Genomic DNA, 17,233 nt, shown 5'->3' on the forward strand with positions numbered 1-17,233 from the left:
TAAGTCTCTCCAAACCTCTCTGTATTCATCCTGCTGGTCATTTCTTACAGAGCAATAATATTCCATAACACTCATATACCATAATTTATCTAACCATTCTCTAATTGATGGACATCGATTTATTTTCCAGTTTCTAGCCACTACAAAAAGAGCTGCTACAAACATTTTGGCACATACAGTCCTTTTCCCCTCTTTAGTATTTCTTTGGGATATAAGCTCAGTAGTAGCACTGCTGGATCAAAGGGTATGCACAGTTTGATAACTTTTTGTGCATACTTCCAGATTGCTCTCCAGATTGGCCGGATTCTTTCACAACTCCACCAACAATGTATTAGTGTCCCAGTTTTCCCACATCCCATCCAACATTCACCATTATTTGTTCCTGCATCCTAGCCAATCTGACAGGTGTGTGGTGGTATCTCAGAGTTCCCTTAATTTGCATTTCTCTGATCACTAGTGATTTGGAACACTCTTTCATATGAGTGAATATAGTTTAAATTTCATCATCTAAGAATTGTCTGTTCATATCCTTTGACCATTTATCAATTTGAGAATGATTTGATTTCTTATAAATTAGGGTCAGTTCTCTATATAATTTGGAAATGAAGCCTTTATCAGAACCTTTAACTGTAAAATGTTTTCCCAATTTAATACTTCCCTTCTAATCTTGTTTGCATTAGTTTTGTTTGTACAGAAACCTTTTAGTTTAATGTAATCAAAATCTTCTATTTTGTGATCAATAATGATCTCTACTTCTCCTCTGGTCATAAATTCCTTCCTCCTCCACAGGTCTGAGAGGTAGACTATCCTCTGTTCCTCTAATCTGTTTATGACCTCATTCTTTATGCCTAAATCATGGACCCATTTTGACCTTATCTTGGTATATGGTGTTAAGTGTGGATCCATATCTAATATCTGCCATACTAATTTCCAGTTTTCCCAACAGTTTTTTTCTTCAAATAATGAATTTTTAATCCCGAAAGTTGGTATCTTTGGGTTTGTCAAACACTAGATTGCTATAGTTGTACCTTTTTTTGTCCTTTGTATCTAATCTGTTCCACTGATCGACTGGTCTATTTCTTAGCCAATACCAAATGGTTTTGGTGACTGCTCCTATATAATATAGGTTTAGATCAGGTACACATAGGCCACCTTCATCTGACCTTTTTTTCATTAATTCCCTTGTAATTCTCGACCTTTTATTCTTCCATATGAATTTTGCTGTTATTTTTTCTAGGTCATTAAAATAGTTTCTTGGGAGTCTGATTGGTATAGCACAAAATAAATAGATTAGTTTGGGGAGTATTGTCATCTTTATTATATTCGCTCGGCCTATCCACAAGCAATGAATGTCTTTCCAGTTATTTAAATATGACTTTATTTTTGTGGCAAGTGATTTGTAATTTTGCTCATATAATTCCTGACTCTCCTTTGGTATATGGATTCCCAAATATTTTATACTCTAGACAGTAGTATTGAATGGAATTTCTCTTTGTATCTCTTGCTGGTGCATTTTGTTGGTGATGTGTAAAAATACTGAGGTTTTATGTTGATTTATTTTGTATCCAGCAACACTGCAAAAGTTGTGAATTATTTCTAATAACTTTTTATTAGAATCTCTGGGGTTCTCTAAGTATAGCATCATGTCATCTGCAAAGAGTGACAGTTTGATTTCCTCATTAACTACTCTTATTCCTTTAATCTCTTTCTCGACTCATATTGCTGAGGCTAGCATTTCTAATACAATATTGAATAGTAATGGTGATAGTGGGCAAACTTGTTTCACTCCTGATCTAACTGGGAAAGTTTCCAGTTTATCTCCATTACATATTATGCTTACTGACGGTCTTAAATATATGCTCCAGACTATTTTAAGAAATAGTCCATTTATTCCTTTACTTTCAAGCGTTTTTAGTAGGAATGGATGTTTGATTTTATCAAATGCTTTTTCTGCATCTATTGAGATGATGATATGGTTTTTATTAATATGAGTATTGATATGGTCCATTATATTAATAGTTTTCCTTATATTAAACCAGCCCTTCATTCCTGGTATAAACCCTATTTGATCATAGTGTATTACCCTGGGGATGATTTTCTCAAGTCTTTTTGCTAATATCTTATTTAAGATTTTAGCATCAATATTCATTAAGTAAATTGGTCTATAGTTTTCTTTCTCAATTTTCAATCTAGCTGGTTTAGGTATCAATACCATGTCTGTGTCATAAAAGGAGTTTGGTAGGACTCCTTCATCCCCTATTTTTTCAAATAGTTTATATAACATTGGGCTAATTGTTCTTTAAATGTTTGGTAGAATTCACATGTAAATCCATCTGGTATTGGGGATTTTTTCCTGGAGAGTTGATTAATAGCTTGTTCTATTTCGTTTTCTGAAGTGGGATGATTCAAGCAGGTTATCTCCTCCTCTGTTAATGTAGGAAGCCTATATTTTTGGAGATAGTCATCCTTTTCACTTGTTATCTAATTTATTGTTATAAAGTTGGGAAAAATAACTCCTTATTATTTCTCTAATTTCCTCTTCATTGGTGGAAAGATCCTCCTTTTGATTTGTAAGACTAACAATTTGATTTTGCTCTTTCCTTTTTCTTATCAGATTTACCAAAGGTTTATCTATTTTATTGGCTTTTCCATAAAACCAACTCTTGGTTTTATTTATTAATTCAATAGTTTTGTTTTGTTTTGTTTTTTTACTTTCAATATTATTGATATGTCCTTTTAATTTTAGTATTTCAAGTTTAGTTTTTGGTTGGGGGTTTTTAATTTGGTCTTTTTCTACCTTTTTAAGTTGCAGGCCCAATTCATTAATATTCTCTTTCTCTATTTTGTTCAAATAAGCTTCTACAGATATAAAATTTCCCCTTATTACTGCTTTAGCTGCATCCCACAGATTTTGGTATGATGTGTCATCATTGTCATTATCTTGGGTGAAATTATTAATTGTTTCTATAATTTGCTGTTTCATCCAGTCATTCTTTATGATGAGATTATTCATTTTCCAATTACTTTTTGGTCTATTTACTCCTAACTTTTTGTTGAATGTAGTTTTTATTGCATTGTAATCTGAGAAGAAGGCATTTACAATTTCTGCCTTCCTGCATTTAATTTTGAGATCTTTATATCCTAATATACTGGCAATTTTTGTATAGGTTCCATGAACTGCTGAGAAGAAAGTATATTCCTTTCTATTACCATTCAGTTTTCTCCAAAGGTCTATCATACCTAGGTTTTTTTTTTTTTTTTTAAATGTTCTATTTACCTCTTTAATTTCTCTCTTGTTTTGTTTTGTGGTTTGATTTATCTAATTCTGAGAGTGCAAGGTTGAGATCTCCCACTATTATAGTTTTGCTGTCCATTTCTTCCTGCAATTCCCTTAACTTTTCCTTTAGGAAGTTAGATGCTATATCACTTGGTGCATATATGTTTAGTATTGATATGGCTTCATTGTCTATGCTACCTTTTAGCAGGATATAGTTTCCTTCCTTATCTCTTTTAATTAGATCAATTTCTGCTTTTGCTTGATCTAAGATAAGGATGGCAATCCCTGCTTTTTTGGCTTTACCTGAAGCATAATAGATTCTTCTCCAATCTTTTACCATTACTCTGTATGTATCTCCCTGCTTTAAGTGTGTTTCCTGTAAACAACATATTATAGGGTTCTGACTTTTGATCCAGTCTGCTATCTGCCTCCATTTAATGGGAGAATTCATCCCATTCACATTTACAGTTAAAATTACTAATTCTATATTTCCTGTCATCATATTAGCCCCTGATTATGCTTTTTTTGTCCCTTGACCCCCTGAACCCCTTCCCCAATATTTAATTTATAGATCCCACTTGTGACGTGCAGAATTCCCTTTTTATATCCCTCCCCCCTTCCTTTTTAGTCTCTTCCCCTTTCTTGTACCCTTCCCTTATTCCCCTTTTCCTTTTCCCTTTTCCTCTCCCCCCTTTTAATGAGGTGAGAGAGAATTCTCTGAAAAACAAATATGTCAAACATTTACTCTTTGAGCCTACTCTGATGAGAATAAGATTCACACAATGTTTCTCCCCCTCTCTAAATTCCCTCAGATGTGGTAGATTTTCTATGCCTCTTCCTGGGATGTAGTTTCCCTCTTTTTATCTCTGCTTCCCCTTTTTCTGATACTATCCCCTTCCCTTTACTACTTCCCTTTTTTATATTATATCAGTAAAATCAAATTATCCATGTGGACTTTCTGTATATCCACAACAGAGATACAGTTCTCAAAAGTTCTTTTTATCTTTTTCTGCTCCTCTTCAGTCTTGTGGATGTAGATCAATTTTTTTGTTTAAGTCTGGTTTTTTTCTTAGAAACAAATGAAATTCCTCTGTTTCATTAAATGACCATATTCTTCCATGGAAGAAAATGCTAAACTTACTTGAGTAGTTTATTCTTGGTTGCAATCCTTGTTCTTTTGCCTTTTGGAATATCAGGTTCCAAGCCCTTCAATCCTTTAATGTGGAGGCAGCCAGATCTTGAGTGATCCTTATTGTGGCACCTTGATATTTTAATTGTTTTTTACCTAGCTACTTGCAATAGTGTTGCCTTAGTTTGGTAGGTCTGCAGCTTAGCAACAATGTTCTGTGGAGTTATTTTTTTAGGGTCTTTTTCAGAAGGTGTTTGATGAATTCTTTCAATGCCTATTTTCCCTTCTGTTTCTATTATCTCTGGACAGTTCTCTTTGATGATTTCCTGTAAAATAGAATCTAGGCTCTTTTTTTGATCATAGTTTTTGGGAAGTGAAATGATCCTCAGATTATCTCTCCTAGATCTATTTTCCAGGTCTATAGATTTTCCCAGTAAGTATTTGATGTTATTCTCCAGCTTTTCACTTATTTATTTATTTATTTTGTTGTTGTTGTTGTTTTGTTTGACTGATTCTTGGTTTCTCAATGAATCATTCATTTCTATTTGTTCAGTCCTGATTTTTAATGAGTTATTTTTGTCATTAACTTTTTTTAGTTCTTTTTGTATATGTCCAATTGAGTTTTTTAATGAATTATTTTGCTCTTTAATTTTTTTCCATTTCACTATTTTTTTTTTTTTTAGTGAGTGAGTTGTTTTCTTTTTTCAATTCAGAAATCCTACTTTCCTGTGATTTCTTAACCTTTTCTAATTCACAAATTTTGTTTCTGTGCACCTCCTGTGAATTCTTTATTTTTTCCTACTCAAGTTTCAGGATGTTATTATTCTTTATCATAAATTCCCCATTTTTCTTTAAACTCTCTTAACTTTTTAATAGTCTCTTCTAGGAAAGAGTTATGTGATGGAGGGCACGTATCATTCCTCTTTAGGGTGTTATTTGTAGACTGTCTGGTGTTAGCTTCCTCGTGGTTGGATACCCGCTCTTTCTCTGTGTAGAAGGTGTCAATCGTTCTCTTCAGCTTCTTACTCATTATTAAAATTTTGTTGGGATTTGCCCTTGGGGAAGAAGTTTATTTATTTACCAGCTTCCTCCCAGATGGGATGGATGCAGCAAGTCCAGTGCCTGAGCTAAGAGAGAGCTTTGGGAGAGAGTTGCCATCCCTCCTCCCTGCAAATTACTCAGAGGTGGTTAAAACTGCTGCAGCTTCAAAGAGTGCCCAGTGAAGGACCCCCTGTGTGGCCTAACAACTGCCCTGAGGTTTAAGGCTGAACAGTGAAAGCATCACAAACCCTACCCAATGCCTCTTGTGGGGCCATGGATATTAGCAGCTGAGGTGAAAAGCCCCTGGGCTGAAACCAGAAGTGTCTGCCTGGAAACCACGGTCCCTACTTCAAAGGTTCCTCTTCTCTGGGAATTCCACTGCTGCCTTAATTGCACTGCCTCAGGCTGAGCCCCATACTATGTGGATTGAGGCTGCCTCAGGCTGTGTCGCTGCTGTTCAGACTCTCAACTACCCCAAGGAGAAGCCCCAAGCAGCAGAAGGCAGCTGCACAGCCGTGCTGAGATCTGTAAGGTGACTTCCGGATTGGGGTAGTTTTAGGACCTGGCTTTATATTTTAACGTGGCTTGATTTCTCTTTTGAACTGTTGTTTTATAAGCAGAGTTAACAGCCTGTGCCAGATTCCTCTATCTCAGTGGCTTCTCTAATCCTAGAGTTCTCCCCAGCACAATCGGCACAATAGGCTAGCACCTAACTCTGTCTGTGCTGGTCTTTTTTTCCCTCCCCTCAGAACCGACCTTTTCTGTTGAAATTCCAGATTCTCTTCAGCTGGTAAGTTGTGCTAATCCTTGTGGTTTTTATCAGTCCAGCATTATTTTTGAGGCTGATTTAACTAATTGGTATTGAGGGAAGAAGGGAGCTTACAAATATGTGTGTATCTTCTCCCCAATCTTGGCTCTGCCCCCCGCATTTGTTTTATAAAAAAAAAAAAAAAAAAACTTTAATAAAAAAGGGGGTGGGGAGCAAACTGAGATACACTCAGCAACAGACAGTCATTGGCAAATTTGTCAGGAGGCATGAATATGGCCACCTCCTACTAGTAACGGTGAGATTCATACACCAGGGTGTTCTAGAAGCCTTCCATGGAGTCCTCCTACAGGGATTTGAGCCCCAGAATCAGCATTTACAACCAACTGCTCATCTGCTTTTGGGACATGGCAGTGACATTATGAGCTTCGCCTCCATGCAAGACCCCTCTCTAGTCCCACAGAGGACCTTAACTTCATCTCTCACCATACACTGCTACTCTCCTCACAGGTGTGGGGGAGGAGGGTGTGTGTAAGGGAGAGGAAAAGAGAGGGAGAAGAGAAGAGAAGAGACAGGGAGGAGGAGAGGAGGGAAAAGGAAAGGAAGAGAGGAGAAAAATGTGGGAATAATTGTTCAGTTGGAGATGGGGGAGGAGTGAGGGAATGGTCCTATGGGAGAAGAGATAGATCCTAGAGGTATTTCATAAAGGAAGAAAGCTTTTTTTTAACATAAAAATACAGACATGAGAAAGGGCAGGAGAAAAATAAGTACTTTCATTCAGTTCTTCATTTCTACTCTCTAAGAGTATAGCATGTTTCCTGACATGTGCTCTCCCCACTTTTCATCTCTCCTACACCCTGTTCCAAATCATTAAGTCCAGATCTGACCATGTCATTCCATATTCAACAATATGTCCACTAGCTTCCTATTGCTTCACAGATAAAATATATACTCTTCTGCTTAACTTTTAAGTTCTTTTGCAATTTGGTCTTGTCATTTGTTTCCAAACTCAATTATATATTGACTCCTTTTACATTCTGTACTACTATAAAATCTCCTGTTTGCCATTCTAGAAGCTCTTATCTCTATATTTTGTATTTACTGTCTTTCCAGCCTGAAATACAGTCCTTATTTCATATAGTTCCTTTCCTCACTCAACAGAGCATTTTCTACATGAAATCTTCCTGTATTCATCAACTGCTATTATATTTCTTACCAAATTACATTGTATTCAATTATTTTGTCATCCTATCTGTACATAAATAAAATATATATAATTATATTTTAATGCATTCTGTATGTCATTTTCTCTCTTATAAGAATAGAATCTCTTGGTAAGAAAGGGCTATTTCATTCATTGAATTTTTCTCTTTAATGGTATATATCCAAGCATAGCATTCACTATGGAATAGTGAAATAAGGGGAGTCATAGAAGTAAGGTTAGAAAATTAGGATGGAGTAAGAATGTGGAATAACTTGAATACCACACTTATGACATTAGTACTTTATAAGATGATAGTAACAATGAAAATTCTTATGTTCCCAGGTTCCCTTTAGGTCACATAGATAGTAAATGATAGAGCTGTGATTTAAACCCACATCCTCTGATTTCAGGGCAACTAGGTGCTCAGTGGTTAGAGTGTCAGGCCTGAAAATGAGGAAAGATATCTTCCTGCATTCAAATCTACTTTCAGACACTTACAAGCTAGGTGATCCTGGGCAAGTCACTTTACCCTATTTGTGTTACTTTCCTTATCTGTAAAATGAGCTAGAGAAAGAAAAGGCAAACCATTTCAATGTCTCTGCCAAAAAAACTCCCAAATGGAGTCACAAAGAATCAGGCATGACTGAAAATGACTGAATTATAAACTCTAATTTTAGGCAAAATGAATAAAGAGGGGACCAATTCTGTTTGCAGTTTATAATTAGAGTATACTCAAAATGTTTTAAGTTATTTACTTAAGTATTTAAGTTATATAATTAAGTATTATAAGTTCTACTGTATCATTTTTCTAATGTCCCCTCTTAGTTCAATTTCTAACCTAATAGATAAAATTTATTTATTTATTCATGGTTGCTCTGATGCAGTCATTTTGAATATTAAGTGCCAACATTCAAAATAGATCAGTGAGAGAAATAAAAATAAATTACCTGGAGTTAAAAGGATGACTGACATAGTGATGAGTGAGCACACAACAAGAATCACCAGCAGGGCAATAGCAATTCCCTTCCAATTTCTTTGTGGAGGGCTGTTACTTCCCAATTCCTACAGAGATGGAAAAAATCATGATTACACATACTTCAAGGGAAACATTCATAAATGATTGATTTGATATATAGTATAAACACAATGTGTAAGCTGATTATAATGTTTCTTTCCTCTTCCTCTATCAAAAATTTAATTAATTATTTCAAGATGCATATCTTTAATTGTTTGGGCTTTAATCAGGAAATGGCCATAAGGTTTCCCTAAAGGGAGGTAATGACATTCATAATAATATCAGCTGCACCAACAACACATTCTATACCATTTTAAGTTTTATTAAATGCTATCATTACCACTCTTCAAGATAAACAAGGTACATATTATAATCTCCATTTTACAGAAGTTGGCTGGGGAGATTCAATAGCATTCTTAGGATCATCTGTTCTCCTTGTTATTGAGAATAAAAACTGCATTTTAAAAATAAACTGACTCTAACCTTCAGAACACAGTAGGTGCATACATATTCTAGTTAAATGCTTGATATAGAAATATGCTTTGCATGAGTTCAGGATATGTATTTTAACCATATTGTATAATTTCTCAATAATTGAAGGAAGAAACTAATGAAGGAAGATAATTCAGAACCTCTCTAAAATTTAAAATGAATATTTAAAATAAATAATAAAATATTTTTAAAATACTAGTTGGCTGGTATTTTGAAATAAATACAAAAATAAATTCTGAAATTAACTACAAAAATAAAAGAAAACAATAATCACATATGGACTTAGTCCTATTAGGATTTTAGATTCACAGAGCTCAATTCTCACATTTTATAAATGAGGAAATCAAGCTCTATGGAGATGAAGTGACTTGCCCAAAGTGACGTGGTAAATGTGAGAACCAAGAATCATTCCCACATCACCTGAATCCAATTTCAGCATTCTGTTCTACTATGTCACATGATCAGAAGATGATTTATATTCATTCTCTCTGTAGTCTGCCAAAGTTTTCAATATAAATGTTCCAGAAATACAAGAGGTACCAATTCTATCCAGGCTATAGGAACAGAGAAGAGTGGGATCAGAGAAGAACCCAACTTACTGAGGATTACTCATTTGTCAACAGAATAGTTTCTTTCAAATTTCTCCCTCATGACACATCAAAATCAACAGTTTGTAGTCACTAAGTTAAATGAATACTTCTCTATCAATGGGTAATGGCATACTCTCCCTGGGCAGCAAGCATACTATTGGCAAGAAGATGTGATTAATATGAAAAGCTAAACTGGAGTATTTTTCCTACTATGTTAGAATAAAATTTTGTACTTTCCAGTTTCTATTTTCCTATTTTGTTCATTAAGAATATTAAAGTATAGCTAATAATATCAAAATAAGTAGACTTAAAAATTAATATCAGGCTCCCTCTATTTCTTTGTCTCTCTCTTTTTTTTTTTTCCTCTCTCAATTATACACAAACACATACACACAGAAACAGGCACAGAAATAGGTATATATATATATATATATATATATATATATATATATATATATATGTCATTATATGTCATTACCTGGCAATTATTTTAATATAGAATCTTTCCCTACATACCAAGAGTTTAATAGGATTTTATGTTTTTCCCCAGTTCCATCCCAAGAACATTTTTAGCATTCATATTTACATAATTTTGAGTTATGATTTTCCCTCTCCTTTCTTCCCCTCCTCTCTTAAAAAGGTAGCAGGCAATTTCATATAATTTATACATGTTTTAACATGTAAATACATTTACATATTAATTACAGATGTAAAAGAAAAAAACAAATAAAAAGAAAGGAAAAAAAACACCAAAAAGAATAGACTAAGTAGGAAAAAAATTATTCAATCTGTAATTAAGGTCTGTTAGTACTTAGCATTTTGCTTTACAAGTCCTTTGTATTTATCTTAGAGCTTTTCTTGATAAGAAGAGCTGAGTCATTTATAAGTGATAATCACTCAATGTTGCTAATACTCTCTATAGTGGTTTTCTGGTTCTGCTCATTTCACTTTGTATAAGTTCATGCAAATCTTTCCAGATTTTTCTGCAATACACCTGTTTGTCATTTTTTCCTAACAATAGAATTCTAATACATTCATATTTTGCATGTTGTTCAGACATTCCCCAATTGATTGGCATCTCCTGAGTTTTCAATAATTTTCCTCACCAAAAGAACTAGTATAAATATTTTTTTCACATCTAGGTCCTTTTCCCATTTTCATGACTTCTTGGGAATACAGTCCCAGTGATACTATGGTTGGAGCAAAGAGTATGCAAAGCTTGGTTGCGCTTTGGGTTTAATTCCAGAATGAATCAGTTTACAATTCCACCAAAAATGCATTAGTGACTCAGTTTTCCTACATCTTTATAATTTTCCATTTTGGAATTAGCCAATCTGATATGTATGAAGTGGTATGCATAGTTGTTTTAATTTGCATTTATCTAATCAAAAGTGATAGCATATGTATGTGTGTGTGTGTGTGTGTGTGTGTATAGATTGTTTTGATTTTTCATCTGAAAATTCTCTGCTCCTATCCGTTGATAATTTATCAGTTGCAGACTGGCTTACATTCTGTGTGGGAGGTAGAAGACCCTTACCCAAAATGACTAATCAGAAGTCACTCAGTAGAAAGCGGAAAGATTGTTCATTAAAACCTCTGGAGGATGAGCAGTCCCATCATGAGATAAGAAAGATAAAGCTTGTGGTAGGAGGGCTAAAGAAGTATTAAAGATACACAGCTTTTATACAAGAGATTACATCACAAGTAAGTGAGCATTGAGAAGGGGAGGGGGAGGCATCTAATTGGTTGTTGTAACCCAGAGAATTCGAATGGAAGGTTTCTGTTTCTCTGAAATCACCTGATTTCTAAGAAACAGAAAATCGGGTCTTCAGGCTTAATCAAGCAGATAGTGGTCACGCTAATAGACTAAATATCAATAAATGTCGAATAATCTGAAATGTCATCAGCTCAGGTTAAGTAAATATTTTTATAGCTGGCCAAGGGTCAAGTAAATATGGGCCTGCAGACATTATACAGGTCAGAGGAGAAACACAGAATAATGAAAATAAAATACAGAAAGTATTTTTGGTAAGTTCTTCACCTTATCTCTCTATTTCACACACTTCTTATAAATTTGACTTAGTTCTGTATATATTTCAGGAATGAGGTATTTAACAGAGATATTTTCTATAAAGATTGTTTCCTAGCTATCTGCTTTCATTTTAATTTTGATTACATTGGTTTTGTAATTTAATTTTAATTGTTTATATATATTTTAATTTAATATAATTAAAATTAATGTATTTTGCATTTTGTAAGGCTTTCTATTTCTTCTTCAATCATGAATTCTTTCCCTCCCCCATATATCTGACAGACTATTCCTCATTCTTCTGTTTTTCACATTCATAGCTATGATTAGTGTATTTCCCTCCATCCTATTCTTCCTCCTGTTTGTCCTGTTTCTTTCTTTTAAATTTGAGTTCTGCTCCCAGGGTGGAATGAGCACTCTTTCAGGCTTTTTGTGCCAACAGTTGCAGACCCTGACTATTTACCTCGTGCTTCACCATGACCCATGGGAGACCTATATGTCTGATGCTGAGGTGGGTAGGGGGTGGCTTGTGCTGCTTAAGGTCATTGGGGTATGGCAGTTTACTTAATATGGAGCATGGGTCCTTGTGCTGTTGTCTGGTATGAGCTGAGAACTAGTAGGTGTTTCTGAGTTTCTGGATGCAGGGTCACACACACACACATGTAGAATATAGCAGTCTGGCCACTAGAGGCTCCCTGTTTGCCAGGACTACACCAAAACCTGTCAGGATTCATGTTGGTGGCTGCCTGCTTGCCTAAGCACTAATATGTTGATTTATACCTGTTTGTTTGTGGTTCTGCTGAAGCATAGGGAGGTTTGACAACTAAAGCATTCCTGTTTGCAATCATTTCCAACCAGCAAACATTTGGAAGCAATCAACAACATTCCCAGCAAATGTAGGAAATTCCCTAACAGTACAGTAATTAGAATACATAGTAACTATGTAATTCTCATTCCATTCTTGACAACTGTACTAACAAATGACACAGCAATATTGGTCTAGTCAATACTAATATTTCATTGCTTTCCTATTCCCCAAACCATTAACCCTTCTTCCCCTAACAAAATTTTTATTCTATCCATTACACCCCAATTTGTAAAAATCAGAGGTGAAGAAATGTTATAAAGGAATAGAAAAAAAATTCTAAATTCTATTTAAAAATAGAAATTGATTCATTCAGTAGGCCCTCCATAGAAGAAGCATATCACACCTAGTTCTCTTGCATTGTATTTACCAATCCCAATTACTCATGCCTACTCTCACATATATAAGCAGCATAGTCATACAACCTCCCACTCATTATCCACTTCATTCAAAATTTCTAATTATTTGTACTCCTCTCTAGGTGAAATCCCGTAGTTCAATTGCTGATGTGGTCAACAAATTTTCCCATGGGGTTAGCAGGAGGTCTGTAACTACAATTTCATTGATGTAAAATCTCACAATGAGGAAAATATTTTTGGCAAATACAGATAATAACTGAACTTTAAGTTCTAGACAGAGGAAATTTTGTGTTATGATGTGTTAGAAGACAGAACTTTCATAGGTTTTCCCATCTATGACTCTCTGTGCACCATGTCAAATCACTTCCATAAGCTACCTTGTATTCTTTAAACTTTTTAAACAAGCCACACATTCTTTTCAGAAGGATTCTCTTCAAAATTAAGAAGAAACCTACAATGTGGTCTATTTTAAAAGTCATAGCATTTTATGTATTTGTCACTTTGACAAGAATTTCATCTATACTAATGACAAGTGATTATGAATAAATGATAGAGAAGAGGCTTGGTAGAGTTAAAACCTTTTTAAGAAAGAGAAGAATGAGAGTTTCAGGGGTAGAGCTAAGATGGTAAAGTAAACTCAGGAAGCTGTTCAAGCTTTCCAGTTTTCCTTAAAAAACAAAATGAAACCAAGCTTATGAACAGAGTCTGATAGAATGAAACCATTCAGCAATCCAAGATAGAATGGAAAAAGTTCAAGAAAGGTCAAACTCAGTGTAGTAAAAAAGAGTATTCAGGTCAGGTCAGATAGACTCTGGGAAATCACAGCAAATCAGCAACTAAGACTCTCAATTCTGGCCCAGTAGAGGAGAAAATCAGTTTCCAGTCCTAGCTCAGAAGGAAAAGTCTGAGAAACCAGGCTGTTTCTTGAATAGAACAGTCAAAGCAACTCTCTGCAAAGACAAAGGGCTCTTGTGCTCAAAGAAAAGGCTTAGAGATGCATAGGAAGGTTGGGACAGCACTCCCTTTACAGCAGGAGTAGAAGTTCACCTTAAAATTAAAAAAAGAGGAAATACCAGAGGAAAGAAAATGAGCAAGAAACAGAAAAGGACCTTGACCATAGAAACCTACTACGGTGACAAAGTAGACCAAAACACAAGCTTAGAAGAGGACAAAATGTCCACAGAAGAAACTTCAAAGATTGAGATAAATTGGTCTCAAGCCCAAATAGGCTTCTTGGAAATGTTAATAAAGGATTTCAAAAGGCAAATAAGAGAGGTAGAAGAACAAATCAGAAAAGAAATGAGAGATGCATAAGAGAGTCAAAAGTTTGCAAAAGGAAGGGAAATTTTTTTTTATTGAAGAAAACATTGTAAACAGTAGAACAAACCAAAGGGAAAAAGAGATACAAAGAATAACTGAATAAAATCACAACTAGAATAGGGCAAATGGAAGCTAATGACTTTGTGAAAGAGGAAGAATCACTCAAACTAATAACAATGAAAAAATAGAAGAGAATGTGAAATACCTCAATGGCAAAACATCTGACCTGGAAAATAGATCCAGAAGAGACAATTTAAAATTTATTGGTCTACCTGAAGACCATGCATGACCTTAAAAAATCCTGTATGTCATTCTATAAGAGGTCAGTAAAGAAAACTGTCCCAATATTTTAGAAACAGAGAGGGAAATACTCATTGAAATAATTCATACATAATTTCTGGAAAGAGATCCCACAAGGAAAACCCCAAAGAATATTGTTGCAAAACTCAAAAATTACAACCTCAAGGAAAAATATACTGTAAGGCACCAGGCAAAAAGAATTCAACAGTCAGGATTATCCAGGATTTGACAGCTTCTATAACAAAGGATCAAAGACCCTGGAATACTATATACTAAGGGACAAAGAACCTAGGGTGAATAAGAAATTAAGATTTCATATTAGAATTATAAGCTCACCCAAATCTAACAGGCCTGAGCTTCTAAATTATAGGAACTTGACCGTTCCATAAACTCTGTATGTCCTTGACAATAGATACCAGGAACGAGTTATTCTTGGACATGCTTATGCTTAGGGTTGGGTGGCTTCCTCCCTGTGCATATGCAATTGATAAGGAAACATGTCAAGCTTCAAGGGTTTGGAGTGAGTCAACATGAATATATAGATAAGTTTTGGCCAGGAGCCTTCTTTGTCTGAAAACATATAAAAATCCTGTGTTGTAAGCCATAGTTGAGCTTCACCCTCGGGGAGGAAAATCTTTACACAATTCAAGTTGATTGAGGCTGAAACAGGGCTCCCCAGCCATTTGAGTTTTTGAGGTTCCCTTGAATTGGTGATATATTCTCTTCCTCTATCTGCTATAATTGTAATACTGTTAATTGTTCTTGTTTCTATTAGTTTTTTTATGTAAATCTAAACTATCTATACCTTCTTCTATTTGATTAAAACCTTACTTTCATTTTCAATTGAGTCTGAGAGAGTCATTTATAGGAGTGAATCCGAATACATACAACTTTTCTTAATACATGGGGTTACAACCAAGAATTAATTATTCATGGAGACTCAGCATCAACTTTCAGGGGAGGAGATGGAGCTTCAATGAGCTAAGAGACTTTCAATCATTTCTATTGAAAAAAAAACAAAAGAAAACAAAACAAAACACACACAAAAAAACACACAAAGAATTAAACAGAACATTTAATCTACAAATACAGAACTTAAGGGAACCATAAAAAGGCAAACATGGGGGGAAATGTATATTTAAAGATTAATTATTTACATCCCTGGATGGGAAAACAATATCTGTAACTCTTGAGAACTGTATCTATCACTGGAGCAGATAAGGAGGGGTGGCGTCACATGGACTGAGGGTGTGGTTATGAATGGACTCTGATCTGATGATATCAGAGAAAAAGATATTAAAGAGTGGAAAGGATCTATACTTGAAAAAGAGGAAAGGGGAGGTATAATGAGACAATTCGTTCACAATAAGGAGTTCAAAAAACATTACAATCAAGGGGAAAATGGAGGGGGATGAACATTGATCTCATTAGTTTTGCTCTAAGAGGGAGTAGCTTAATCATTAATTTAGGTTAGAAATTTATCTAATTTTGAAAAAAAAAATTGGAGAAGAAAGAGGAAAAGAAAAAGGTGGGACAGGATAGAAGGGAGGAAAGAAACACTAGGGGAAAAGGTAAGAGAAGGGGAGGGGTGATAAAAATAAGGTAGTGACTGGAGTAAGTAAAAAAACAAACACAACTAAGGATAAAGTAGAAAGAGAGAACAAAAGTATATGAGGGAAACAGGATGGAGAAAAATACAGAGCTGGTAATCATATTCATTAATGTGAATGGAATGAAATCTCCTATAAAAGGGAAGCAAATAACAGAGTGGATTAAAAACAGAATCCTACAGGAAACACATTTAACACAGAGAGACACAAAAAGTATTAAGGTAATAGGCTAGAATAGAATTCATTATGTTTCAGATGAAGTTAAAAAAAAAAAAAAGATCATATTGAGAAATAAAGAGGGAAAGTACATCTTTATAAAGGGTACCATAAATAATGAAGTGATAATGATACTAAATATGTATGCACCAAGTGGTAGAGTAGGCAAATTCCTGGAGATGATTTTAAGCCAATTAAAAGAAGAAATAGACAGCAAAACTATTCTAGTGGGGATCTCAACTTTCCCCTCTCAGAATCACACAAATCTAACCACAAAATAAACAAGAAAGAAACTAGGGATGTTAATAGTATGCAACAAAACCTAGGTATGATAGACTTCTGGAGAAAATTGAAAAGGGACAGAAAAGAATACACCTTTTTTCTCAGCAGTACATGGCACCTATGCAAAATTGACTATTTTTAGGGCATAAAAATCTCAAAATCAAATGCAAAAAGGCAGAAATATTTCAGACCATAATGCAATAAAAAAGTATATACCATAAAGGGCCAGAGAATTGGAAATTAAATAATCTAATTCTGAAGAGTGAATGGGTCAAACAACAAGTCACAGAAATAATTCATAACTTCATCCAAGAAAATGACAATAAGGAGACAACATATCAAAACCTATGTAATGCAGCCTAAATGGTTCTTAGGGGAAATTTTTACATGTCTAAAAAATACATAAATAATGTAGTGAAAGAGGAGATAAGTGAATTAGGTATGCAACTAAAAAAGTTAGAAAAAGAATAAATTAAAAACTCTCAAATAACAAATTAGAAATTTTGAAACTCAAAGAAGAGATTAATAAAATAGAAACTAAGAAAATTATTGAATTAATAAACAAAACTAAGAGTTGGTTTTATAAAATAAATCAATGGATAAACTTTTGGTTAATTTGGTTAGAAAAAGCAAAGAAAAAAAATCACCAGCATCAAAAATGAAAAAGGTAAACATATCACCAATGAAAACAAAATTAAAGTGGTATTTAGGAGTGATTTTGTCCAACTCTATGGCAGC

At 34.4% G+C, this 17,233-nt stretch overlaps 1 protein-coding gene across 1 annotated transcript in view; it reads right to left on the reverse strand.

Annotated features, from left to right (window-relative positions):
- DPP10 (dipeptidyl peptidase like 10) overlaps positions 1-17,233 on the reverse strand; it is an 887,847-nt gene that overhangs the window by 656,483 nt on the left and 214,131 nt on the right. Inside the window, 1 exon segment of the mRNA XM_074301856.1 lies at positions 8,365-8,479. Coding sequence (XP_074157957.1) covers positions 8,365-8,479 — 115 coding nt within the window.

Source organism: Sminthopsis crassicaudata, chromosome 3 (assembly GCF_048593235.1).
Source record: "Sminthopsis crassicaudata isolate SCR6 chromosome 3, ASM4859323v1, whole genome shotgun sequence".
In the NCBI taxonomy this organism is placed as follows: Eukaryota; Metazoa; Chordata; class Mammalia; order Dasyuromorphia; family Dasyuridae; genus Sminthopsis; species Sminthopsis crassicaudata.